Source organism: Columba livia, chromosome 14 (assembly GCF_036013475.1).
Source record: "Columba livia isolate bColLiv1 breed racing homer chromosome 14, bColLiv1.pat.W.v2, whole genome shotgun sequence".
NCBI lineage: Eukaryota > Metazoa > Chordata > Aves > Columbiformes > Columbidae > Columba > Columba livia.
In genome coordinates, this window is record NC_088615.1 from 15,343,539 (window position 1) to 15,370,451 (window position 26,913).

Below are 26,913 nucleotides of genomic sequence, written 5' to 3' on the forward strand. Positions count from 1 at the left end.
AAATTGGCTTATTTCTGTTCAGGAGTCCCCTGTCATTTGGTTATGCTGCACTCACAAACAGTGGTACGGTCCCGTCAGCTTACACAAGTGCACACAGGTGATGAGCAGGCCAGAGCTCCTCTGCAGGTATGAATGCTTTCTACAGATTTCATCAGCCACTCAGAAAGCCAAGAATGTGCAACAGGTAAAAATCTCAAAGCTGGAACAGAACACTGAGTACTCACTACAAACAGCTCATACTGAGTCTACAGCTGAAGCATACACCCCCAGTATTGTCATTAATGACACTATGTAACCATAGAATCATCAAATGTCCTGAGCTGGAAGGGACCCACACGGATCGAGTCCAACTCCTGTCCCTGCATAGAACACCCCACAGGTCACTCCGTGTGTCCGAGACGTTGTCCAGTCTCTTGAACACTGTCAGGTTGGGGCCGTGACACCTTCCTAGGGAGCCTGTTCAGTGTCCTGTCCAGCACCTCTGGGTGAAGAACCTTTTCCTCATGTCCAACTGACCCTGCCCTGGCGCATGTTCCAGTCATTCCCTCGGGTTCTGCTGTTGGTCACTAAAGAGAAGAGGTCAGCACCTGTCCCTCCTCCTCCCCTTGTGAGGAAGCTGTAGACCATGATGAGCTCTCCCCTCAGTCTCCTCTTCTCCAGGCTGAACAAACCAACTGACTTTAGCTGCTCCTCATATGGCTTCCACTACAAACCCTTCACCAGCTTCGTACCCTCTTCTGGACACTCTCTAGCAGCTTAGTATCTTTTTCATACTGTGATGCTCAGAACTGCACATGGTGCTCCAGGTGAGGCCACCAGGTGAACACCACTGAAACTGCCCATTTTTAGATTGTGATAACTTGGTGCAGACCGAAGCAGAGGTGCTGACCCAGGGCTGGAGGCTCTCCTCAAGGCACGCTGTGTGACGTGCTGCGGGCAAAGGAGTCTGTGTGCACCAAGTACCAACACCTATAGGAGAGACAGCAAATAACCATGCTGTAACTGCTAGGGTAACACAAAGGAAATATTACAGCTTTGATAACGATTTCCTTTCCACCAGCAAGTGTGTGACAGCTGGCCAGCTGTGTCACCTTTTGCAAGTACAGGCTGTATCTCACAGTTCACAAAGGCAAATACGCATACGTATACACAGAATTGTCTTCTTTGTTGTTGTGGAAGATGCTGTTCTGGCTCCGTCTACCCACAGCCAGTCCGTACACTCAGGGACAGCCTTCTGAGCTCATTCAGGAGCACTGGCATGATTAATGTTTTTCTGAAGAGGAAGAGCAGTCACAGATGGGCCAGAAAGGGAATTAGCAAAGGAAGAAACCTGAGTGTGGGCACCAGAAAATACAAAATCAGGCCTTTCAATCTATTCTCTGACCTTATATTTCTAGCAGTTCCCTTGCCTTTTGCTATGTAAAAGTGCTAGTGCAGTCTGAGACGTCCTGCTCAGGTTCACACATCATCCAGTTACCCCCACACACAGAGCCACATGTCCTGCAGCAGCATCACTCGTTCCACTGCCTCAAGAGCATCGCTGCTGGCTTTTGTGAAAACCCTTGTCCAGCGCCCCAGAGCTGCCAAACAGCCAGGCCAGAGGAAGGCAATGTTTGGGAAGTGAGCCAGGACCTAGACTTAAAAAGGCAAGAGGAGGAAAATGAAAAGGAGTCAAGAGATCTGAGGAACAGATAGTTTAAAGTTCAAGATTACATGCTACCGGCTCCCAAAAAGAGGAGAATTATTATACACGTGTTCAAACCAAACTAAGACTCCAGGGTCCACACAGAGATTTGAACTTTAGTTGTCAAAAGAATCATCTCATCAGTCCGCCTTTCTCCAGAGACCCTCAGCATCCCTTCTCTGCTCCAATACATGGCAGCTCTTCACTGTGCACTGCAGACACTGGGTCATTGCTCCCATGCAATGTTCACAAGAATACAATTTTCCTAGTATGGCTAAGACGACTCCCACAAAGGGCTAAGAATTTATATATTAAATAATTATTACAAATAATTACTGCAGTGTTGTTAGGAAGGACAGAATATGCTAGAAACGAAGGCAAAAGATAAATACTGGGAGAATACTGGGTGATATTTTAGACCAGTCAATTCATATGTGGTGATGATTCTTGGTGCATATTACTCACATTTGGTCCAGACTGGCCTACGATGAGATTCTTCTGTCTTTAAATAAAGTGGTTTATGAGCCTGAACCATAGCTGAGGGACAATATAAATCTGTCACACCACCAGGTCACTGTACATTCCAGTGGTAGAAGAGATGGGCATTATGCTAAATCAAAAAGGAAATGCAAGTTTGGCTTTTAACAGCCCAAAATATAATTTTAGCTTAATACTCTCTTCTAAGTCATAGCCAGTCCATGAGACTTTGAAGAGGAGCTGTGGCTCCTCATCACTAAGAGATGCCAAATCTCCTGTCTCAGGGAAACTGGGAGTTGCTGCCTGGCCTGTCAGGGGGAACTCCACTCCTTCCCTTTGCCCCATGACAAATTTTAGCACCTCGAAAACCACAGGCTGAAGCTGAAAGTCGTTTTCCCCAGGAACATCTAGTTGTTGAGCAGCTGCTACAGAAACTGTTCTACACTGTATTTAAATACAAATGGAGCAGATGGGGAAGGGCATGGAAGGATTTTGGTTTTTCTGAACTTTTGTATATTGTTTAAGAACCAGTTTTGGATACAAACAGAAGCTCAGTTAGGAAAACTCTGAAGTCCTCCACTTGACTCAGTTAGTGACAGGTGGTTTGGGCTAATGCTTTTGCAAAGCAGTTAATGAGTTTAAGTGCTCCCCATGAAGTTTAGACAGAGGCGCTTTCTCAGGAGCACAGAGTCTTCTCAGCTGTCTCTCCTGTCCACATCCCAAAAACGTGGGGTTACGACCAGAAGCCCAGCCAGAGCCAAAAACTCAGATTCGGAGGCTGGCACCCCCTTTTAGAGACAGTGACCTCCAGAAGAGCTGATCCATTACCGGCTGGAAGGCTGCAGAGTTTCAAGAAGTTTAGCCTGTTTCTGCCCATGGCAATTCCGATCCTTTACTTCCATTTAAAAACATATCAATTCTAGATTTCATAGCTGTAAAAGTCACTTTGAAAGTCTCTATATAGATATTACTGATGAGTTTAAATAACAATTACAGTGGCTTCAACATGTAGGCAGTATGTCAGCAGTGAATTTCCACGAGCTGCTCAGTAAAAACAAGGTCCAGAACCATTTCAGAAGCTGGACCCACAGCAATGAGTTTTCTAGGCCAAAGGCACCTTCCAGCTAGTTCAGCTGCTGTTTGCTAGCACTCCATATGCTGTGCTGGAGATTTAGTATGCATCTTGCTGCTGCTGTATGTATCTGATACCTGTTTTCTACTGGCATAGCAAAGGTGGCCAAAGAAATTTGTTTTCTTGCTAAGATAACTCACACCTGAGGAACTGATATTGGCAGTGTAGGTTCCTATGTAGTATCATACTCTATAAGTCCTACAGGGTTAAGCAGGGCTACTAACATTAATAGAAATTAATAGCATTTAAAACTTTTTCTCACGACAATATTAAATAGAATTTCTTCATATAACAACCAGCATGCAAGTGGTAAGAAATAACCTGTTTTAACAGAGACTCAAGAGGCTCTGCTGGAAAATGATGAGTGACAGACTCACTTAAGCCATCACACCATTAAAGCAAAGCAAGCAGCAGACTTCACAAGGACAAGAGGTCATCAAAGTATGTGTAATGCTGTGTGTCCTTACACAAGGGTGGACATTGCAGGAGCAACTGCAATGAAGCCGTAATTGTGTACGTGTTCAAACTACTGAGTCTGAATATGTCAACTTCACCCGAAATTCTAACATCTTTCCCCTTTTTCAGTATAATTCACAAAGTAACACCAATCTCCTGCTCAGTATTTTAATGTAACTTCATTGGAAAACAGCTAGACATATTACAATTCCCTCCGAATTATATAAATATCCCAGACTTCGTCTTTAGTGGTCAGTGGTACCAAATGTGCAATTCCCTCCTCGTGACATGGGTATAGCTCACAAGTATGTGAGGAGACGGGGCGCCGGGAAGATGCAGTTACCCAAGCCCAAGTGCTTTCTCCTTCTTCAATGCATTCAGGCAGACAACAAGATTCCAAAAAACCCAGGTGCTCAGACAGCCAATTCATAACGGACCTTGCTAGAGCTGGAGACGGGACTGCAGACAGGAAATTAACTGCACATCAGGTACCACGTAACACTTTTCTATAAGAAGAACAGAGATTTCTGAAAGCTCACAAAAGCCAGAATAAATGCATTTTTATGTTGGCGTTCTGTCCTGCTTGCACAATTTGATCATTTTGATAGACCTTGCAAAGCTAGAGCTAGTCCATAAAGCAATTGCTAAACAATCTGTATGACTGCCCTAGCTTCAAAAGGCTGTGCAACAATTATAACCAGGCACCTCTGAATTAATCCAAATATATTTTAGAAGTTGAGAAAAATACTCAGAGCATCAGAAAGCAGGAGAAATAGGCACATGCATGAGAACTAAAATAAAGCAAGCAACCAACAAACCAAAAGTTTCATAACTTCTTTCCTCCTGTAAAGTACTCACTGCTGGTCTCCAAGGTTCTTTGAACCCCGTACTAAATGTTGTCAAGTAATTAATACGAGGCCAGCAACCTTGCTTTTCCCAGATTGTCGTGAGCTCCGAAGCAGAAAGGAATAATTGTTAGGTATCTGTGAGTAGCTGGAGGGTATTTTTAATACCTGTGTACCTCGAGCTTTCCGTGAAAAATGACCCTCACGTTTCTATAAAAAGCAGTTGTTCAATGTGTATCATATTCAGAACGTTTAGCAACACTGTAAATCTATTCTTCCTATTAAACAGTGAGGCTAGCTGCACAGGCATATTTTGAGCTCACTGCCTAAAATTCATCCCTTCTGCCTCTATTTAATATTTCCATGTTTCTACGTGAATTGCATTGTTTATAAAAACAGAAAGGTAACAAGAATTAAAGTATCTTTAGCAGTCAGCTCCCTCAGGCTATCTTCAACAAACAAGATTTACATTTCAATCGGTAGTGTTTTCCTAACGCATATGTGAGACTAGAGAGCAAGACCAGACAGATTTGTTAAAGATAAATATTCTGAAAGAGAGCTAAACTGGTTACAACAGAAACATTCATCCAAATAAGCTCAGTGAGGGGTTTGGATTTTCTCTTAATAACAGCCAATATCTAAAAATAAGCCATGATGCTTCCAGCAATTAGAACAAATTGAGAAGTTACAATGATAAACTTACTAAAATGTAACCCCTTCTTTCATTCAGAGCTTTGGGATGCAGGCTGCAGTTTGTTAAACATACAAATCTGTATTCAAGTTCTCAAAACAATCTTAAGCATAGACAAAAAATGATTTAAGATTATGTCACATTTGTTTTCAGAGCTGCAATGAAAACTACAATACTATATTGACATATAAAATACATTTAATTTGCCCAAAGAAAGCATTTAAAGTTATTTCAGCTAGTATTCAGCTCCTCTGATAGTCGAACGCTGCACATGCACGTACAGATTAAAGTCTAATGCTCTGCAGCAAATGGCTTCAGAATAAAATATCTTTTATTTCTTAACATCCTACCTTCATAATTGCCTTCTAGGAGACCCAGGTGCTCTAGTGCCTTCACAAATCCAACAATTATCACCAGTACAACAATCATTTCAAGTCCCTCCAAGTTCATCTTGAAAAATTATTCAGGTAAAAGCATCTTTTCTTAAAGAGCGTCCTGACTTCAGAGTTAGACTTTAATTAAAAAGCCCTCCTAATCCAAGACATGCCACGGAACGAGATAAATACAATGCTAAAGAAGCCCAGCATATTCCCACCATAAAACATTTCCATTGACAGCAAGATGAACACAGGAATGTAAGGAAGTCAAATCTTACCATGTCTGCATCACTTGCCTGCATGGATACAGATGTTTCAGTCTCTAAGGCAACAGAATATACAGTAACCACTTTGTTTAGCATTTCCTCTCAGTCACAGCCAAAATTCACCAAATCTGTCTGAATTCTAGTAAAATTAGATGTTCTTTTTTCACACTGAATTACAGTTTATAGACAGATCCCACAGTTTAACAACACAGAAGAAAAAACAGTCTTTGCTTGATACTAAAGTGAACTTCACAAAACTCAAAGCAAAATAATTTCATTTACAAGATGACCTATTGCTGTATTTCCCTACCAAGTGAAATACAATTACAGAAGGTTAATAACGTTTGAGTATCTTGTTTTCCCACACTGCACCCCCATTTTACATCAAATCCAGGAATCTAGTAAAATATTATGTATGGTAAGAAGAGACTTGTTAGAGGGAAATCAGTTTGAAAGTTTGAGGGATATGCAAGAAACAAAAACCTTTCCTTTTGCTGTGCAGCCCAGGGGGCTCCGTGCAGATGGTGGAACATCTGCCCTTGGTGTGGGTCACCTCCTGCTCCCCGGGCTGTTTCCAGACGAGGAAAGACAAGAAATGGCATCAAGGACACAGGATGCCATGGCCAGAACTGCTCTGCCTCAGGAAGCACTTTTCCAAGCACTCAGAAAAATTGAAGTTGTTTCTAAGTCCTTGTTCCTGACAGGAACAGATTCTCTAAAGCAACTTATTCTCACCTGAGAACCTTAATCACAAACATCAACGAGCACCTCTCTGCCCTTTCCACTTACCTTCTACTCGGCCCTCCACATGAGCAGTTTCAGACATGCACAAAATTACCAAAACACCCCCAAAACAACCAACCACACACAAAACTGCCACAACCAACCAAACAAAAAACCCCAGAAGCAAACAAACAAATGAGAAAAGATAAACAAAACAACAAGCAAACAAAACCAACACCAAAAAAGCCTTTTGAAAGTCTGGCCACTTGTTCTGGTAACTTTTGATTATTTGCCCTGCAATGGCTGCCACTTCAGTGCACAAAGTCACCTACTGCACTCCTTCGTTTAACTCATTTTGGGATAGTCTGACTCTGAAAGCTCGTTCTCTCTAAGTATATCTATCTAAAAGTATAAGCTTATGTTAATATTGTAATTATTATAATATTAAATTAATAATACACATTAAAGACTGAAAACTGACTCACTGTTTTCAGTTACTGTTTTTTAACCACTTGTGTTCTTCTATCTTTACCTGATGTTTTATGTTCATGTCTCCCAGGATATTCTTGTCAAGTTGTATTGAATACTTACTGATGCTACAAGGACTCGAGTACCTGGAACTATCAAATGGACCCATATCGCTGTATATAGCAGAATCAGTCCCACAGACTCTCTTGAAAGCTGGTAAATGGTTTTATTATTGACTTCAGCACTGCTTTGCTGTGTTGCAGGTTATGCTAAAGGCCCAAGCAAAGCTGTTTCCCATATGTATTAATATTTGAGAGGTATCCCTTCATTATCAATATAATTCAATCGTCAGGATGTACAGATTTCCTTAGGTATCCCCATTCAAAAATAAATCTTATACTTTTCTCTTTACTAACAAACCTCATTTGAGGATCTTGTAACTCCTCACCAAATTTCTCATTGAGCCTGAACCCTCCTGTGGGGAGCTTAAGAATTTACTGAGGTATCAAATCCAATTACCACAGAAATGAAACCATCTTTGGGACAGCCCAGACATAAGGTGTTATAATTTACAACAATAAATAGTGTTTTAGTACAGAAAGCAAAAGAAAGGAACACTACCCGATGGAAATGGACTGGGACAGAGGACAAAAACAAGGAAGTAACTTAAGCTTAATTTTGGTCAATTTTAAAACCTCTGCTCCTACTAAAAGTGATATGAACTGGGTGATATCAATAGGCATTCAAAATTAGTTTTATTTCTGTTTGCAAAGGGGATTTCTCACAGCCCAGCGCAGTTGTACCACTGTTCTGCTTTGCTGCTGCTCTCAGCTGAGCCACCAACACAACCAATTCACAAATGTAAAATTTATTTTTCTTGTCAAAAAATCCGTTTTGTGGAAAATAAAACTGTTCCACAGAAAGGGACTGTGGCAGAATGCAAACCTTTTGACAAAAGCAGCATTTCTGGAGCAGCCCGGCTCCTTGACCTGTTGCAGAATCCTCCCTCCCCGCGGGGATTCAAGAGGCAAAGTCCAAGTTCAGCTCTGGCCCGTGCTGAGCAGGGATGTGTCCTCGTTGGTGCCAGAGCTCACACCGGGAAGGGCACCTGCCACCCCCAAAATAGTGAAGGGACCCAATTTTTAAACCTCAGATTACTTCCCAGCTGTTTTCTGGCCAGCCCAAGCCACCAGTAACAGTGTCTTTGGGAAGAGAGAAGGAGAGACAGAGAGAGAAAATGAACGTACTCAAATAGACTCCAATCAAAACTTATTTAGCTTGAGTGAGCCCACAGAACAGAGCTGCAGGCTGTGCATTCCATACTAGTTACTTCCTCAACGCAATATATCAGATTCGTAACACGCTCTCAATATAATTTTCAATTCTTCTGTTTTGAGCCTGGGCGATTCACGGTGAAGGAAAACCCTCCTGTTGGCTGAGAAGCACAGGAGTGTTCTGGGAGGTACATACCCAGTTCCCGCTGACTGCGGTATCTGATTATCCGTTCACCTGCCCGCAGGCAGTGAAACGTTGGCATCACTGCCCTGATTCTTCTTCTCTTCTGGGAGGAAGGTGGGTGCCCGGCCAGTGGACAAGTTATCTGGCCAGACTTCCAGGCCATCACAGTGCATGGACAGCAGGAAATCAATCTGTTTATCACTACAATGCACACACAAAATCCTACATTCCTAAGAGTTCATTATATGTTGACGATAGCCCTAAGTAACTGCTTAATTAGCAGCTGCCTTGTGGACAGTTTTATCAGCATGAGATAAAAATTAAGGTGCATGAAGGACAGAACAAAAAGGAGAGAGAAAGAGGAGACAAGTATGGGTAAAATAAAAGCTAAACTACAGACAACTTATCTCTAGACAGTCTGTGGGAGATGCTCACATAAGTGATGTTGGATAAACGCTGAACCAGTGCAGAACTGGGCATCCAGGTGGGTCTGGCAGGTAAGGTGCTGGGTGCAAGGCTGGGGATCCACCAGAATAAACGGCTCGTGCCAGTGTCCTCGCCATGCTTGTGAGAAGCATCATCCAGCAAACAGGAGAGATGCCTAAGCTAACTGATGCATCAAACAGCACAAATTGGGAAAGCAATCAGGAGAGCACCAACACTGTCTCTATTTGTTAATTAAACCTTTCTGTAGAATTACCCTTAAGTACATGTCTAAGGTTTGAGCCCACTGTGCCAGTTCACAGTCCAGGTACACTTTTCCTCTCACTTCCATCTCTCATTTCTCCCCTACACAAACATTCTGTTTTTCTTTAAACTTTGGAAACTAGCCCAAGTCCAAAGAGGAGAAGATGACCGGGCTCATCATCACAACAGCACTCTGATTAGGGCAGCAACCAACAGCAAAGCCCCTGAGATTGTCTGGCTCTGATCAAGCCCAACCATTTCTGATGGCCTCCAAATTCCACCTGCCAGCAGCTGAGAAGGCAGCAGATCCCTGCAGAGAGCCCTACAGCACCCACGGGCACCCACCCTGGTGCTGCAGACCTTCCCCCCACTCCCTGATCCTTCCCGTCACACCAGACATAAAGGGGACAGCACTGCCTGTCATGTGAGAGTGTTTTGCACAATGTATTTCACAGCTAATTCAGGACAGGGACTCCCAAGCCAGACCATATGCTTCTGCTCCTCAGCTGCTACGTTGCTTTGCTCCTCCAGACAGGAACCAGTCTCTTGTTGCAGCAGACGCTCCCTGATCCATCATTTTATTAATAGTATGATTACAGTATAAATATTTCATTCTGTGGTGTGTGTAGGAGGCTTTATTATGCCTCAGTATCTTTGCAGTATGCATCTTTCTTAAATACAGCGCTGTTAAACTTATGGTAAATGTGTCAGTTCCAGCTCATGCAATATTTCCTTTAATGCTCTCAGTATTTTCTCAAATGCTAATAATGTTAAATTCCAGGCCAATTTATTCAGTGAATAAAATCCACACATCCAATAATATAATTCCTTTTTTAATATACTCATACAAAAAGGTGAAGTGAGAATTTAATGCAAATTGGAATTAAATCTCCAAAAAAAGAGAGTTGTCATTTTCCTACTTTATGTGCTGTATAATGGAACAGTACAGTGAGTATTGATTAGGTGCCCAGGGCAGTATTTTCATATCTCAGTGTTTCACAAATAAACTTTGCCACACTATTGTTTGTTTGGGTTTGGTGGTTTTTTTTGTTTGGGGTTTGGTTTTTCTGTTTGTTTTTTTGTTCGGTTGGTTGGTTTGGTTTGGTTTGGTTTTAAAGCATCCTAGTCATAGCCTGAATATAGATAGTGTCAGCTTTTTTTTTCAGAGTACTGTGTTCTTGATATAGACACTATCAACAGTGTTCAACGATTTAACCCAGGAACAATTAGAAGTATGAATGCCGAATTACAGTTTTAACATAAGCAACTGCCCCACTTCTGTTTGCTACTCCATCCTAGAAAAGCCCCTTCGAAACACTTGCTGGTTTTCCCAGCCCTCAGGCTCTGCTAGCAGCTCATGCTCTAATGCTTTATTTTTACAGTTCTGATTTCAGCAGCAACGTGGGGCTTTCTCAGTTTAAATAAATGATAAAACACTAAATTAAGACATCTCAGGTAAAGATTTAATTTTCAGGAGAATGCTGAGGAGAAAATCCTGCCTGAGTCACTTAAAATATGATGCTTTGATTATGGTTCAGCAATACCAGTGATCTCCAAAGCAATTACAAGGAACACATTCAATTCCAAACTAACAGTTTACAGCTGTACTAAACTTCTAGTTACAGCATAGTCTGTTTTTTGAAGAGGCTGTTTAAGCCTGACTTAGTAACCAAAGTTCATGTTTCCATACGCACGTTTGCTGGACGCCTGCACCCGCAGCAAAGTCAGCCATGAGCACCAAGAGTTGCTGTGGAAGAAAAAGCCAAGAGGCAGCAGCAGCAACATCACCTAATGCTCAATAATTCACCTTATGAGCCATTGCGGGTGTATCACAGACCCAGGTCACAGGAGGTGGGATGCAGGGTGTGACAAAGTGATTCGGCTGAGGGCACTGAGCCTGCCCTTGTAGAGCCAGTGGCAGAGAACGAGGCTCCCAAATCTCTCTGCAGTGTCCTCCCAACCACACTAGGCCATTCTGGTCCCATGGATTCAGCAAGGAGGACAGATAACACCAAGCATGGAAAGCAGCTGAACCTCCCATGTTAAAGAAATGAATGTGTAAAGGTGACACGAATGCTTCCTTGTGTAAAAACCTGACATTTCAGATGAAGCGTGAAACTGGGGTTAAGACAGCCACCACAGGCTTGCATGGCTGTCTGCAAAATACTGCTCATGGATTCTCATTTCCTTCCTGAAGCTTTCGTCTAGTTGGATGCACCACACTGATGGGGCTTCAGAGGAGCCTCGGGTGAATGACACGGAGAGCGTTCAAGGTACCCAACAGAGCAAATACTGCAACTGTCTTTTCTCTGCTATGAAAAGGAGTCAGAGGGTGCTAATGATATGAGTAAAATATCCATATGGTGCAGAGCAGAGGAAATGTAAAGCAAGTTTTCAGAATTTTGGTGCAATTTTAGTTTGAATAATCATCATAGCAGCTAACAAGGCTTAAGGACAGGACCTACCAGCAGGAAAAACCAGAAACATCCAGCATCTGAGCAGGCAGTCACCAGTTTGTGACAAGCAAAACCGTGTCGAGTATTCACTGCACAAAACTCCATCCCAACAAAGCACAAGGCTCAAATGTGTTACTGTTGTCATTACAGAAATGTGTGCAAAAATCTGTGAGAAGGATTCCCTTCACCAAAAAAAAAAACTGCATGAGGAAAACATGTAACTCCTCTGCTTTTTATGGATACTCCATTTTTTTTCCTGCTTTTTCACGATTCTAAGAGCAGCTATCATAACTATCTTTAATATACAACAGGAAGGTCAGTAAACCAGGAGCCTGCTCAAACACGAAGAGGCACCACTGGATTGAACCAACCCTGCCTCAACCAGCTGTGTACGATATCCAAGAAAGAAAATGTTTTGCCCTTTTTACATTTTAGTCCCAATTTATGGTTATCATACAGGAATCCATTTCAAGATGCTTCGTTGAGAAAAAAAACTCCTGTCTTAGCACAACACACAGACTTACCAAAACATCAAGATCTATTTTAATCTTTTACTTAATTATGTGAAGCTGTCAGCCGCCTGGTGTTGTTTTAGAAAATAAGCAGCCCAGTGGCTAAATCCCATATCTGGCTTATACTGGAACGTGCAGCAGCTGTGGGGCCACTGCAGCACTACCCTGTGTGGGGACATCGCCACATTCTCATCCCAGGTGTGACTTAAAGCCCGGCCACAATGTCTGACCTACAGCTTTTGCCATTAGTTTTTAAAACTGCATGGCAGCATTAGCAGGCCAGTTGCCTTCACTTTCTGAATTCTAATTATGATGAGAAAATAAACCCTCAATATCAATACAAGGTCACATTCAAGATGAAAAATGAGAACTATATTTGAAGGCAAAGTATCTTGTAAACTCTCCCATCATAAATATCAATTTCACCATTAAAAGTAGCAGAACTAGTGCCTGAAGCGAAGGTTCTGACTTGGGCTAAAAATGAAGTACAAATGCAATGTTGTGGCACAGGCACACTTTGAAAGACACAGATATCCCAGTGCATTAAGGTGGTTTTGCATGGAAGTCTCTGCTTCCTTTAGATTCATATCTAATTCTCTTTACATCATTTAGAAAGCTTTAGCACTTGAGAAACCCATTGAAAAACCTCCATTACTTCGTACTTTATTGACTCATTTAGTACAGTTGCTGATGTCAAAGGATGGAATCGAGTTACCCACCAACATTGCTAATGAGCTGTAAAAGCACTCTGCTATCACTCAGTCAGATATTTAACTTAATATATATTCAAAGTATATATTCAACCCTACTACTCAATCGATAGCTTGAAAACAGACATAACTTCAGAATTTTCATCAGAGAAAACACTGCAAGAAACTAGCCCATGAAATAAAGCACTTCACAGCAGTGTATAATGGCATAACACTCCCATTTCTAGTGGGTAAAAGTGAACAGGTTTAGGGGTGAAAACAGTTATTTCTTTAGCCATGACTGGACGATATCATTACTTAAATCATGCAAGTTCACACTTGCATGTTCAAACAACTAGAGTGAATCTTAATGCAACAGAAACAACACAGAGCAGGGGTATCAACCTCATTTTCACCAGGGCCACATCAGCCTCGCGGTTGCCTTCAAATGGCCGAATGAAATTTTAGGACTGTATAAATGTAACTACTCCTACATTTATACAGTCCTAAAATTCCATTCGGCCCTTCGAACGCACCTGTGAATCCTCTGTCCCCCTGACACAGAGGATTCAAAATTGCCTTCAAGTAGATCAAGATATATGGTTCTTCAAAACTGATAATTAGTTGTACAAAGCACCTGGCATTTAATTAAAGCTTGTCCAAGGTATGGCAGAAGCCCAAAGACTGCTGGAAGCTGTGGGATTCTTATCACAGGACGTCCTGCCTGTCCCAGGGGATGCGGGAGAGCCAATCTGTGCAGTGAGACTGGTATTCTGGACATACTGGTGCTGGGGAAAATAATGAGAGGATCAACCACTGAGTATCTGAGAATATCTTGGTCCAGCACATCTCACAAAATACATTGCTTTTGGTGTCATTTTAAACCAGTACCAAAATCAGGACTGCAAAAATACCCTGAGAACCACCAACTTGGGTTTGCTTCCAGATCTACTGCAAGTCCCTGGTGATTCAATTTTATCAGAGAATCCAAAATACCACCTCCTTTTCGAAGGAACCAAATCTTACACTTTATCACTGCTCTCTGAAACAGCAAGTTTAGCCAATATCAAGTCAGAAAACATATTAAAGGCTTAGGAAAGGTTATCTATTAATGGAAGGAAACACTATATTTGTTTTGAAGCAGCATTCTGAAATATTATCTCACATTCAAAGGCAGTCTGTTATGTTAGCAGATATATTCCTTTTATCATAGCCCCAAATGGAGCATTTAAGAAATGAAGATGCAACGTGCTGTTTGGCAAGTAAGACTGTGCAGAAAGTTACCCAGCTGGTCTTATGTGTGGAAATACTCATTTCTCTGACAGCGTTTCCTATCACACTGGCTTAGTTAGAAAATAATTTCAGACTCAGTCAAAACTCACCACTGACTTTCTCCCTTTCTCTTTTCAGAAATTAGAGCTGTAAATTGAGCTGTGCAGCAGATATGAAGGTATGGCCTCTGCAGCTCAGCGGGTCACACACTGCGCGGTAATTGCAGCCCTGTGGCCCAACCGCTCGAAGAGACTCGAGCAGAGCAGCTGATCCTGAACGTCAGCGAGAATGACAGGGTTGTGCCTACAAGGCTGCTGGAGATGACTTACAGAGAGAGATTACCAAAATAAATATTTATAACGGCTCAAGAAAAGGTGTTAACTGTCCATTTATATTTAAAGGACATAAATATCAAGGAGGAAGAGGAATTGTTGCAGAGGTTTGCAGGGCATAACTGAAAATAATGGGATGAGTGCCAAAGGAAAGTGCAGGTCTGACCTTGATCTTCATTATATGGGCAAGAATCCTACGTGGATCCACAGAATTTCACTTTTTAGTATTCTGAGTTAATGAAGATTTCCTGAAATATTCACTGAAATCTGCACTCACTATGAAGAGCATCAGCCATGAATATCACTGAGATCATTTGCACGCTGAGAACATTTTCAAAGGGCTGGCTTGTCTCTTGTGCTGTCCCAGCGTGTGCCAGGGGCACTTTGAAATATGGACTTGTGTAATGGAGTTGCACTCTCTACTGAAGATGCCTGAACAGAAACCCAGGGAAATGCAAGACCTCGTTCCACATAACACAAATCAACACACACCCCAGCAGTGTGGTGAAAATCTGAATGTGTGGTTTGATCTTTCTTGATACAGACTAGTGGATAACACAGGAGCCCGATAACAGTGACATCTGATCCCTGTGAACTCCAAATAAAGTTGTGCAAACACGGTCAACAACCATATTTTACAGAGGAGCTGTAGTTAGGTGGACACCTACAAGAAGACAGCAGCCATACAGCTTTTCTTTTACCTTCAAAATCCCCCACTCCCTCATAGCTTGAATAGTTCTTAACTATTTAATAAGAAAATTCCACTTTCTCCTCCTGAAGCTCCTCAGCTCTTTAGAGGAGCTGATAACTATCTGGTAGTCCAAGTGCCACTCCCTGGTCTTGCCTGAAGTACTAAGAAGCTGTAAACTCAGATTGAAAATATGCTTTTGAATTTGGTGAAACAAAGTTTAGTATTTCCATTCACTGTGTTTATATTTAAGAGACATGTCAAGAAAGAAACTTTCCTGAAGCATGTAGATAAATGCATGAGTCTCACTGACACTTTTCAACTCGGACCAAATACAACAAAACCCAATCACTTTGGGGTAATAATCTCCGACAGATTTGGAGAAAGATATCCAGAAGATCTAAAAAAACTACACGAAATTAGGAAATCATGTTTTGTCACAATAGTTGCATTATAGTGACAACTTATTTACCCTCTAAACTGTTTATGGCTGTAACAAACAAGGAGAGACGAAATATCACAGACCTGTAGAGAGAAAAATGGTGAAGATGTGCAATCTGCGGTAAGGGAGGGAGATAGATACAGCAAGAAACAAGTCACTGATGAGATATAGGAACAATAAAAAAGACAACATACTCTGGCCATGGAACAGAACAGATCCATCCTTTCCCAAGGCCCTTCTGCTCAAGAAGAGAAAAAATTGAAATAACTGAACTATGGAGTTAAAGTCAGTTGGGAGCAAGTTGAAAGCAGGAAAAAGCAGCTGATGTTTTACATGCATTACTGGATCTGAACTGAAGAATTTACTTGTGTGAGACTTCACAGCCAGGCTGCCTTACAGCCATGCTTCCCAGCTGAAAACCACAACGCTTTGCTCGGTGTAGAGTATTCGTCTTTTCACTGTCAAACATTTTCCCAATAGCAAAATATTGCATTTATTGAGAGCAAAGCGTTGGTGATCCAGACACTCATAACAGCTTGAGTGGCAGGAGCGAATGTGTATCTGCGCTCAGTGTTTTCCATTTCTACAGGAAATAACATAATGACTGAACTAGAAAGCAGATGGGCAGTAATGTGATAGCTTTCAAACACCCAGGATACATATCTGTTGGTTGTACGGATGTTGCCGTTGCTTTGGTGTACAGGAAACAGCAGCACAGCAAATATTTTCTTACATGCGGTGTTTTCCACTTTTTTTGGTAGTGGTAATTTCAGACAACAAAGGTGAAGAAATGCTGAATGAGATCTGAAATATGGGAACCACGTGAAGAAAAAGCTGGAATAGTGAATCTCATGAAATAAGAGACTACCTGATTCTGTATTACTGGAGGGAGTTTACATTCTCCATCAGAAAGGAAGGCACTATCACAAGATAAGTAGTTGGATTTGCATTCTTATTATGTCTCAACATCATGAGAGAAAACTGCTCCAGGAACACAAGGCACCAGCTTCATTCTCCTCAGAAGACCGAAAGTGATGCTGTGAACTAAATATATGTTATCCCAATATAGGAAGCCTTTTGTCCTCAGAAACATCGGTGTAAACATAGTCCCCTTGTAACAGGACTAAAGTTTTAAAAAATCTAAACTGTGCTTGAGACGGCCACAGATATTTGCAATTTTACATTGTCACAAGCACCAGAAAAGTGCTTTAGAACAAAATAGATTTGTCTCTGGGTTTGGCAAGAACTGAGCTGTGCCCATGTTCATGATGTGGCACTTAATATATATATATATGTGCACTAATGAGACATTATTTTAAAAGCCTGTGTACTCCTCAATATATAAATTACCACTGAGCATTCAACCTCCACCTCAGGGAAGAAAATGTTTGAAGAGGAGATGGTAAAATGGGGTTCCAATACAAAGCTTCATTTTCTACATAAATTACTTACCAGAAATCTTAAGACATGGTCTGTCTTTCAGACACTTCTTTCCAGAACCATGTTGCAGGCTTCAGAAATAGGTGGATTATTCAGACCCCCTGAACAAACTCAAAATTCTTTCGTCAGGAGACGTTGTTATGGGAAAAGGAACACTGATAAAGTAAAACCACGCGAGAGAAGAAAAAATCTCCAGAAAAGAAAAAAAATCAAAATAAGCCTTGATTTAATCCCTCCACAGTCTGTTTCACAATAAATTTAAGCCATTTAACTCCAAAGCACTGAGCATCTCTACTCGAGGTGGTAAGTCATTTGGTTGCAGCCAGCAGTTTTGTGTCAGGGGAGATAAGCTTCTTTCTCAGCTTCTGAATTGCAGCAGAAAACCACGAGCAGCCTGAGGTTTCCTCTGGGCTTTTCTTACAGTTTGTTACTTTTTATTTTGACTTAAGTTTACGGGCTTAGACATTTCCACTGCTGCATTACTGCCCGCACAATGCCCAATGGTACCAGTATGATTTTCCACCTAGAAAGGCCTCATGGAGTTGATCAAGGACCGGAATGGCTGAGTCTGCTTGAGCACTTGGTTCTTCAGCATCTTGCATCATATTGGTGCTTTGAAGCCCATGCCTGTCCAATATATAAATCTACAGAAGGAAAAGCATGAAATTCTGACTCTATGGCTAAAGCTGAGCAAACAGTTCTATCAATTAAACACAGAAGCCACATTTTTCATTCCGAATTGGAGAAGTCTTTATACATGAACGTGAGCACCACCAGTTCCCAAGCCCAAGGGTACTTGGGGAACTGTCGCTACAAAGTGCAGTAAACACAAGCAGGGCTAAAGTACCATTGCTGCTTTATTTGGGCTAGCGAGTATCATTGGACTTCCAGAACTGCAAGGTTTTAAGATGAATAAGTATACTTTTAATCTTTCAACCTTTATTTTTTCCCCCTCCGAACCATATTAGCAATTTCTTTTGCAAAAGTGTCCAGCGAGCTCAATCATTAAAAACACTTTTTAGGTCACATCACAGTCACAGAAATGTCTTGGATTGTGCTTTGCCTCATCAAGTAGGCAAGATGGAAAATGAAGGTGCCCCCTGCACCCTGCAAGGCTCCTCTGCTAATCCCAGACACCAAACAAATATCTTTAAGAATATGTTTGAAAATGAGTTTTAAAATGTGTTATAGCTCTGCACTCTGTTCTCCCAAGAACAGCATAAAGACTCTGAACAAGCAGAATTATTTTCATAAATAAATATAGCCCAGCCTTTATAAATACTTGTTTGATATTAAACACAACAAATCAACTTACTCATTTCTCACACTAAAATTGCAAATATCTCAAAAGTAGGAATCCATTGCACCCCTTCTCTTTGCTGAATTTCCTTGTTGCTGGTGGCATCCCAAAAACCTGCCTGATCAACAGTCTCATCGCAAGCCTCTCCTCCGACACTTAGCCCAGAGCAATAGGTTCTGACTTGTTTCCTTTCTCTACTGAAACAACGACAAGGAGGATTTCAGCAGCAACATCAAGGTATAAATCACAAACTAAAGGCTGTCACAGTAGATTTCAGAGCACAATACTACAATCAATCCTCTGAGCACAGCCCACCAGGTGAGCTGGAGTAGAAGCTTCCCAGAACAATTCTATTTCCTACGAAGGACTCCCACGTATATGTAATTCCCAATGCTCCTTGTTTTGCAGCCCGACAAGGTCTAAATCGACAGTGCAGCTCTAGACACCACACACATGAGTTATTACTGACGGTAACTGCCAGTCCTAGTCTTCTGGCTTTTAGGACTCATTTTGTTTTAAGGCAGAATATTTTTCTCTGTATATAACCATTAGCCCAAGGGCAACAAAGGAATACTACTCATTAGGTGAGGCTTACAGAAGAGGTATGCTTTAAAAAATGAAATTCTAAAGCCTGATGAAATCTGCCATAGTGCTGAATTCTGAGATACGCTGGGTAAACAGTGGCTATACGGAAAGCATTTTTTAAAGCATTCATTTTTAACTTATCTTCCCAAACCTCCAGCACTGTTTCTGCAGCCAGTGTAAGGACCATATGACCTGCATATTTATTTTGACATCACTGGATCTGCAGAGGGTTCTTTTTTGTGTATTTCTTTAAATTGAAGCTTCTGTCCAAAATGCTGCTTATAGCCCACACTACATCAGATGGGGTTTTAAGGCTTTATTTTTGATTTGTCAGTATTCATATTCACTTCTAATAGCTTTTTATCTGGTTACATCTAAAAACCCTTGACAGAGGCATCTATACATTTCAAACAGAAATGCTGAAATACAAGCCTGCTTTTTATTTCGATTAGATGTGGTATTTTCAGTCAACTCCTCTTTCAATAATAGTTCCAGACTTCCTTAAAATGAGAGAAATATTACAGAGCCTTGTTACACTACAGCATATTTATTCTTCTGATAATGTGCAATGTGCCTGGTTCAAAGTGATGCTTATTGCTTTTGGACGCAATGAATAAAATACAATGAAAAAATACAAGAGCCACTACAAAACCATAGGTCATTCAGAGATAGAAATATAGCATACATGAATCTAGCAACACATTTTGCTGCCATCTCAAATCTCAGCTTCACTCTAAAAGTGACGCACTCACTGACACGGGAAAATACTCCCTTGTTATTTCATCCTCAAAACGGTAGCAGTGGTAAAGCTGTAAAGAACATACGGCCCTTTTTCTCAGCTGATAAAAACCATCCTAACATCAGTCAGCAGAAGTGGAAAGGAAAAAAGCCGAGCATAGAAAGTTTCTTAGCACTCATATAAAATTTTGCACTCTGATCTGAATAGTAATTCAAATTGGATAACCCAATGCATAAAATCCAGAGTAGTGCAGTGCAAATAAATGAATTTGAGGACAGTGAGTAGCTTTTACAGTGTCCAGTTGAAATATGAAAAAAGCTGTATTTGGAAAGCGAACACTTCTAAGCTTCACAAATAACTGCGAGAGAACGTGCTTTGTGTACCATTTTCGGTATATTGATCATCAACATCTCTCCTGTAATTAGTATTAAAATAGCACTGATCTGAACAGATACCACAACATGGGCGTACAGAAATACTGCAAAAAGGTTTTTGTTACTGGTACATGAATAGGAATCAGAGATCAGGAGAACAGAATCCTTCATAGCATGGACTTCTAAGGCAGCCACAGTTTGATTAACACAGACAACACTTCAAAAGAAAGCCACACTGGAGTTTGACAAGAGGTGGATTTAATTGTTGCTGGAGATAACAGGAGGAGAAAAGAGAGGAAGAAAAATTCAAAGGAAATAACTTTCAAGTGTGACACAATAAACACGACACCATCTCAATGGAGTGGGCTCGTTCCAACGCCAGGACGCTTGCAAGGGTGAGAGCAGGAGTGGTCCCAGAGCACGGCTCAGGTAGGAAGCCAAGCATGCCAGTCCAACAGCAGCACCTCACTGCCTCACAGCAAGATCCTACTGCCAGGTGATTAATAAAAAATAACCAGTTCTGAGCCATCCACAAAGTAAGCTTTTCAGCATGCGACCTGTTAACTTGGCTCCACTCAAGAGGCAGCACTGAAATTTTTTATCTCTGGGAATCAATCATAACTAGAGAACCCTTTTAAATGATCAATGAAAAAAAGGTTAGAAAAAGCTGTATTGCCCTTTCAAATATCAGTAATGTGAATATTTAATATTATCTCCACCCAATCTTGGTTTAAGGATGAACCAGAGGAATAGTAGCCTGTATAATAATTCCCAACAACACATATTTGTTCTGTGGCATTCACATCCAACCTAAACAGAGAGATCGCATTGTGTCTGCATGGCCATATCAATCTGCAGTTACGTTATCCGTTCCATTTTTATTTTAATTTGAAATATTAGAACTCAAAAATTAAGACAACACTCTGACCTTGTTAACAGGCTGGGACAGCTTGAAGAAGGCTTACTTTGTTCTCTTACATTCCCAGTTCAAACACAGCAATCCACACTTACCTGCAAGAAAACAGAATACAAATTTTGGGTTACAGCTCCAAACTTAACAAAAAATCTGTCACTGAGAAGTGAAAATAAATAAACCTTGAAAAATTTCACAGTACTTTGAGTTAAAATAACTTTTTGCAGTTTAATGAATTATTTATTTGACTGTACTTTTTCCCAAGTCCTTAAATAATTAAGATAGCCTTTTTCATACTGATAATTTAATTACAAAAGGTTGCATTGCCAAAGGGCAAAACATCTGTTGCCTTCCTTCTTATAGCAAAGTGCTGTTTTGTCTGCTCATGGTCTTGTCCTCCACCCCAGCTTTCCCTTCTCCTGCTGCTTCACAACACGAGTATTGCAGCATTGCTGGAAACAACACTCGAGTGCAAGGATGAGCACACTAGGGAAGATGGGTTTTGTACACTTCTAATTGAGCTTTTAAACAGAAGAAAGGTAAGAAGCCACCAGCCACATAGTAATGATCTGCCCCTACAATGGAAGCAGTTGCTTGGACCTCAAACTGTTGGGTGCAGTTAGCTGAGCTTTTATAGCAGTGTCCTCACATCAGTCTCCCAGCAGTTTTCTTTACAGAAAGAGATCTGGGTGAAAAATTTCCGAGAGAAGTACTTTTACCATTTGCCAAAGCACAGGAAATTAATTAATGGTGGTTTAACAAGCACCATGTGAAGGGCTGCTCCCACGAGGGGTGGTGGCTGCCATCTCCAGCTCAGAGTGCTCCATGCGGCATGTCCCAGCTCCTCAGCTGAAAACTCAACATTTACATGAAAAGATCCTGAAAGAAAGTGACTCCCAGGTTCAGCACTCTGACCCTGAGATTTTACTACAGCCCCACACACACAGTACTTAGTGCACTGGAAAGCAACAGTGACACTGCTTGCCAGGTGAATGTTACGTGATGCACTCCAAGGAGTGCATCTCCTTGCTTTGGCCAGTTGGGGAAAATAATTATCACCATTATCTGCTATAAAGAAGATGGTAAAAAAGAAGAACAACTTCTGCTACAGGTGCTTCCCTCAGGAATGTGAACATGGCTTTCTGGGAACCGTACTAGCAGGAGTCTGGAAAAGAGGCATGGTGAACCCCAGGGACCTAAAGAGCAGCATTATGTTGGACTCCTCCATCATGTAGCTTTATTGCAAATAGCAAACTCGCACTTAGCTGTGAGAGAAGGAGCAAGAAAACCTCGAGGAATCTTAAGGTTAAGTGGAATTTCTGTGTTGTGTTATAACCACTAATGTATTTCAGAAGAGTTGGTCTAAGACAAGTCAAAAGTAGGTGGTTTAAAGTTAAGGATCTCAGCTACCACTTTTTATTGTGAGAATCATTGACAACTCAAACATGTGGACCTCCTCATTTTGCACATACCTGGGCTACTAAAATTATTGAGCTAAAACACTTTCTATTTTTACTTTTATAACTTTGCACAGGGACCTCCTCACCCCATGCCTAGACAGCTGTGGAAAGCCAGGTGTCCAGCTACCACAACATGACAATGAAATCATTTTTTATAAAAGATTTTAGGACAAAGAGTACTACACTTTGACCTGAGTGTATGGAAAGCTGAGCCAGTCAGATCAACGTTGATATTTGGCTATACGCCATCCTTATACTATAAAGACAGCAACATAATGCAACTCTTTGTGGAAATGTTGCATTAACAGATGAGCAATTTACTAACAAAGACCAGTCTGTGGAAGCCCGTGATACCTGACATTACTCTGACCACCTTCCATTGAAAATATCGCTGCACATTATTTTCTTGTGCACTTCTAGAGTATTTTTCCTTCATTAAATTCTGCAGAAATAATCAGATTCAGCCACTGGCAGCATGCCAACAGCTACGTGGACTGGCTGCTGATGCTGTATAGCATAGAGTCTGTTGGTGATTTTGCTTATAAATCAATAATAAATATTATCTACCATTTTCTGAAAAGGCGAATGTAAATGTTGTAACCTCAAGAAGAATTTAATGGCCTAACAAGCTTGTTCCCAAGTTCCTGCTGTGTATCTTCTCACCGTTGCCTTCAAAGTGTCTGTGTGGGGCCACACACTGGTTGGCAGTTGCTACGCGATTCACATTTCTGTTTTATTCCTGTCTTACATTAACACAGAAAGCAACATCTGTGCAAGAATCCACAAAGCAAAGGATTTCTTGGAAAGTGGGACAAGAACATGAGCGTATGCAAATTGCTCCAGCAAGAGATGCTCAGGGAGGGTGTTGTGGTTGAAAGGGCTCTTTGAGAAACAGGGAGAAGCAAGCAGAAAAGGATGGGTTTATATGTCTCTGCTAGAGACTCAAGAAACAGAAACAGTGACAAAAATAAGATGAAATAACATCAGGCTAAACCTGCTATTTCCACTTCTTGATAACCCATTGTTTCCCCTATTATAATATTGTAATCTTTAGCTAAACACAGGAGTTATACATATATATATATATATATACACACACACACTAGACTGAAAAATAACTAAATTCATTTACTGCTATACAGAATCTGGTACTATGAGGCTCTGCCAGTGTTGCCTACACAAATATAGAGTAATAACTACAGCATAATAGGAGGATAGGGGATGGGATACTTTTTTGACCAGCTGGACAATCAATTCCAAATATTATGGAAAATGACATTTGCATGAGCCAATATGAAAAATGAAATATATCTAGAGATAATTCAGAAGGCACTGGAAACACTTCCCTAACATGACATAAAACTTCCTTGCTATTTAGGATATGTAGCCTTAGTTAAAGAGATACAGAAAGACGTCCCACCTGCTTCTGCTGGGACCTGGGGCAAGTCCAGCTTGCTAAAACACCACCCCAGTGCTCCATCCATGAGGAAGACAGCATTGCCCTGTCCCGAGAGGTGTTCTGAGGCAGTCAGCTCAGGGTGAATGAGAGGTAAACGCACCAAAATTTACCTCCGCCTTTCACCATCTCCAACCAGAAATCAAGTTTAATTTATCTACTTTAAAATTTTACCACTACACTGCTGATTCAGGCACAACGGTCAAGAGGCCACTGGAAAAGGCCACTGGAGCGTGGTGTCCCCACGGTTACCTGCTGGCAGAGCTCTAGCCGGCACCGCTGAACCCGCCAGGACCGTACCTAAACACGGCTGGAGGACCCAGCACCACCCAGTAACTGGGAACGACATTCCAATAGAAATGTAAAAAGGATCTTATCTCCACCTGGTGGCACTGATATAATTGTTAAGAAACACAAGCAAAGAGCCAGCAATCAGCCTTAGCTTGGAAATGCCATTTTCTCCTAATTGCATTGCAGTCCTATGATAACGAATATATTATTCAGTGTTTGTCAAACGCTAACAGCTCATGGCAGATATAGTTAAAACACGATCAGATTCCTGGAGTCCAAAACTAACGAAGGACGGCAATCATTTAACAAGAGAAGGGCCGCTGCAGCTGTCACCGCTCGATCCGCACCGTCCCCGAAGCGCCGGGGACTGTCGCCGCTTCCCGGTGCCTCCCGGAGCGGTGGCAACGGCAGCGACCGCGGGGCGCTGCTGCCCTCTGCTGTCACCTATCACACGGACAAGCACCCTGTGACACGGACAGGCACCCAGCCGCACGGACGGATATCCTGCCGCACGGACGGACACCCTGCACTCCACCCCCACCAGCCCAGGACAGGGGTGATGGATATTGCAGGAGGAAATCGAAAACTGGTGATACCTCCACAAATTGAGGTTTATCTCTACGAGGCATTTTCCTTCTTTCCTGGTTTCATACTCCCCTCCGGAGCAGTGCAGGCCTGTCTGGAAGTGACCAGTGCCCGTGTGATGGGCTCATTCTGACAGTAGCAGTCAGATATACGCACACAACATTTCAGGTTTTAGGAGGAAAGCAAGGAAAGCAAAAATTCCCCCTTATTAGAAAGTCTGCTTTACAGGCTGCAAAGACACCTTCCACGTACAAAGAAAGTATGTGGAGAAAGGCTCAGTTTTTTGACAGCATATCTAATTTGTAGGTGCTCTATTAACAGCTTCTAATTATGATTAAATTGACAATCTCATGAAAGAGATCATAACCCTGAAGCTAAAGGAGCTTTGCATTCTCAGGATTGTTTTATGAAAAAACTATCGTAATATAGACAACTTTTGGCGTAATTGCCAAGCATTTGCCAGTGGCACAGGCCAGCACCCGATCTCCAGACCACAGCAACAATAGATAGTTAATCTGCACCAAACACGTCAAATACTCGGCCGATGTTTTACATTTCCACTTTCAATCTCTTTGCATCTCCCAACAAAACATGTTATGCTATGACCCTTTCCTTTCGCTCTTATACTTCCTAAGGATATAAAACTGTTACCTTAGATATAGATACACAGAGTAATATGATATTTTAGTACTCAGTACATATACATGCAAACTGTACCTGGCCATCGTCACAAGGATTCAAAGCCTTATGCCAACTGCTCTGGCATGTCAAAAAGGAAGCAGATCCCAGCCCAACAGTCCATCTCAAGGAGCCTCGTGTCACCCTGGAGACACAGGGATCCACAGTCAATCTCTCATAGGTGACCATGAAGTCCTGTTTGATGGCAGTTACTGCACTGTCAAGTTCATGACCCAGAGCTCCCAGAGTAAGACAGCAAGGATCACCCCCAGCAAACCTGTACTTTCATGCAAGCACCGCAAGGCAGCTGCTTCTTTGCCCACCTCCTTTGGAATTAACTACTCACAGCTTACAGGAGAAGAGGGAAATTTAGTCATTAATGTCTGACCTCTAACATTGCAAATAAACTAAACATCTTCAGCTTTGAGGACACTCTGGGGAGCAGGAAAGTAGAGAAAACATCCTGGTGTCCAGGAACTACGTGGTTTAAAGGGCACAGACAGTGTGATGAACACACTGTTCATCTTAGCATTACTGATAGCCCACTGCACCAAAGACAAATTGTCATAGTGCAAATAGTACAGGATGGGCTATATTCCACATTTTAACCCCATTTAGAAAAGCATTCAGGCCTATGGGTATTCCCATCTCTATCCAGGGCACTCAAGGATATACTTGGCTTTCTAGTTGATGAGATCTAAGCACATTCCTAATTACTGACTTGAAAAAAGCCTGGAGATACAGTGATGGATAACACAGAGAACCTTAAGTGAAAGCAAGATCTTCTGAAAAGTGAGTGAATGAATTGAATGAGCTACACCCCTTGTAACTGCTGGGTCAGAACATTTTGCAGACTGCCCATCCGTAAATTAACACACTTCAAACAAAGCCATACAGCTCCTCGCTTGATGGTTTTAAAAGCTGCCCTTAATACTGCTTTTATTCAGCTAACCTAACACACAAACCAAGCCTTTTCATTATCAGTCAGTAATTTACAACTAGTAGAGACAGAAGTGCAGACTGCAGCCCCTGGAAACATTCTCTTTTCACCCTTTCCTTCCTCCAGGGAAACTCCTTCTCCTTGGAAGGCCCAGGGTGAAGGAGGAGGGAAAGGAAATTCCCTACAAGCCTAGTGAAATACATATAATTCAACTGTGCCCGTAACAACATTTTTGTCTCAACACCAAACATTACAGCATGAAACACTTTATAAAAAGTGCGAAGATGCATCTGGGGTGCTGGGGAGGTGGAGTCCCTCAGGTCCTTGGCAGATGGGGCAAGGCCAAACAGATGGGGCAAGGCCAAAGCTAAAACGCTAACTTCTCTTTTACTCTAGTCCTTCTCTCACAATACACACGGCAACAATTACATTTACAGAAGATTCAAACAATGTGACTTTCTGTTGTAGGTGTGAGAAAAAGAGAATGATTAGAGAAA

General features: G+C 41.7%; 1 protein-coding gene across 7 annotated transcripts in view; it reads right to left on the reverse strand.

Moving 5' to 3' along the window:
- Positions 1-26,913, reverse strand: part of KCNIP1 (potassium voltage-gated channel interacting protein 1) — a 374,463-nt gene that overhangs the window by 98,603 nt on the left and 248,947 nt on the right. Inside the window, exon 2 of one of the 7 annotated variants that reach the window (XM_065030117.1) lies at positions 25,516-25,621. The exons of 4 other annotated variants lie outside the window; for them this stretch is intronic. Coding sequence is in view for 1 of the 3 variants with exons in the window: in XM_021289160.2 (XP_021144835.1) it covers positions 5,636-5,735 (100 nt within the window). In the remaining 2 variants the exon portion in view is untranslated. Of the gene's footprint in view, positions 1-5,635; positions 5,883-21,021; positions 21,103-25,515; positions 25,622-26,913 lie in introns of those variants that run through there. 2 more of the 7 variants (XM_021289167.2, XM_021289160.2) reach the window with 2 other exon arrangements.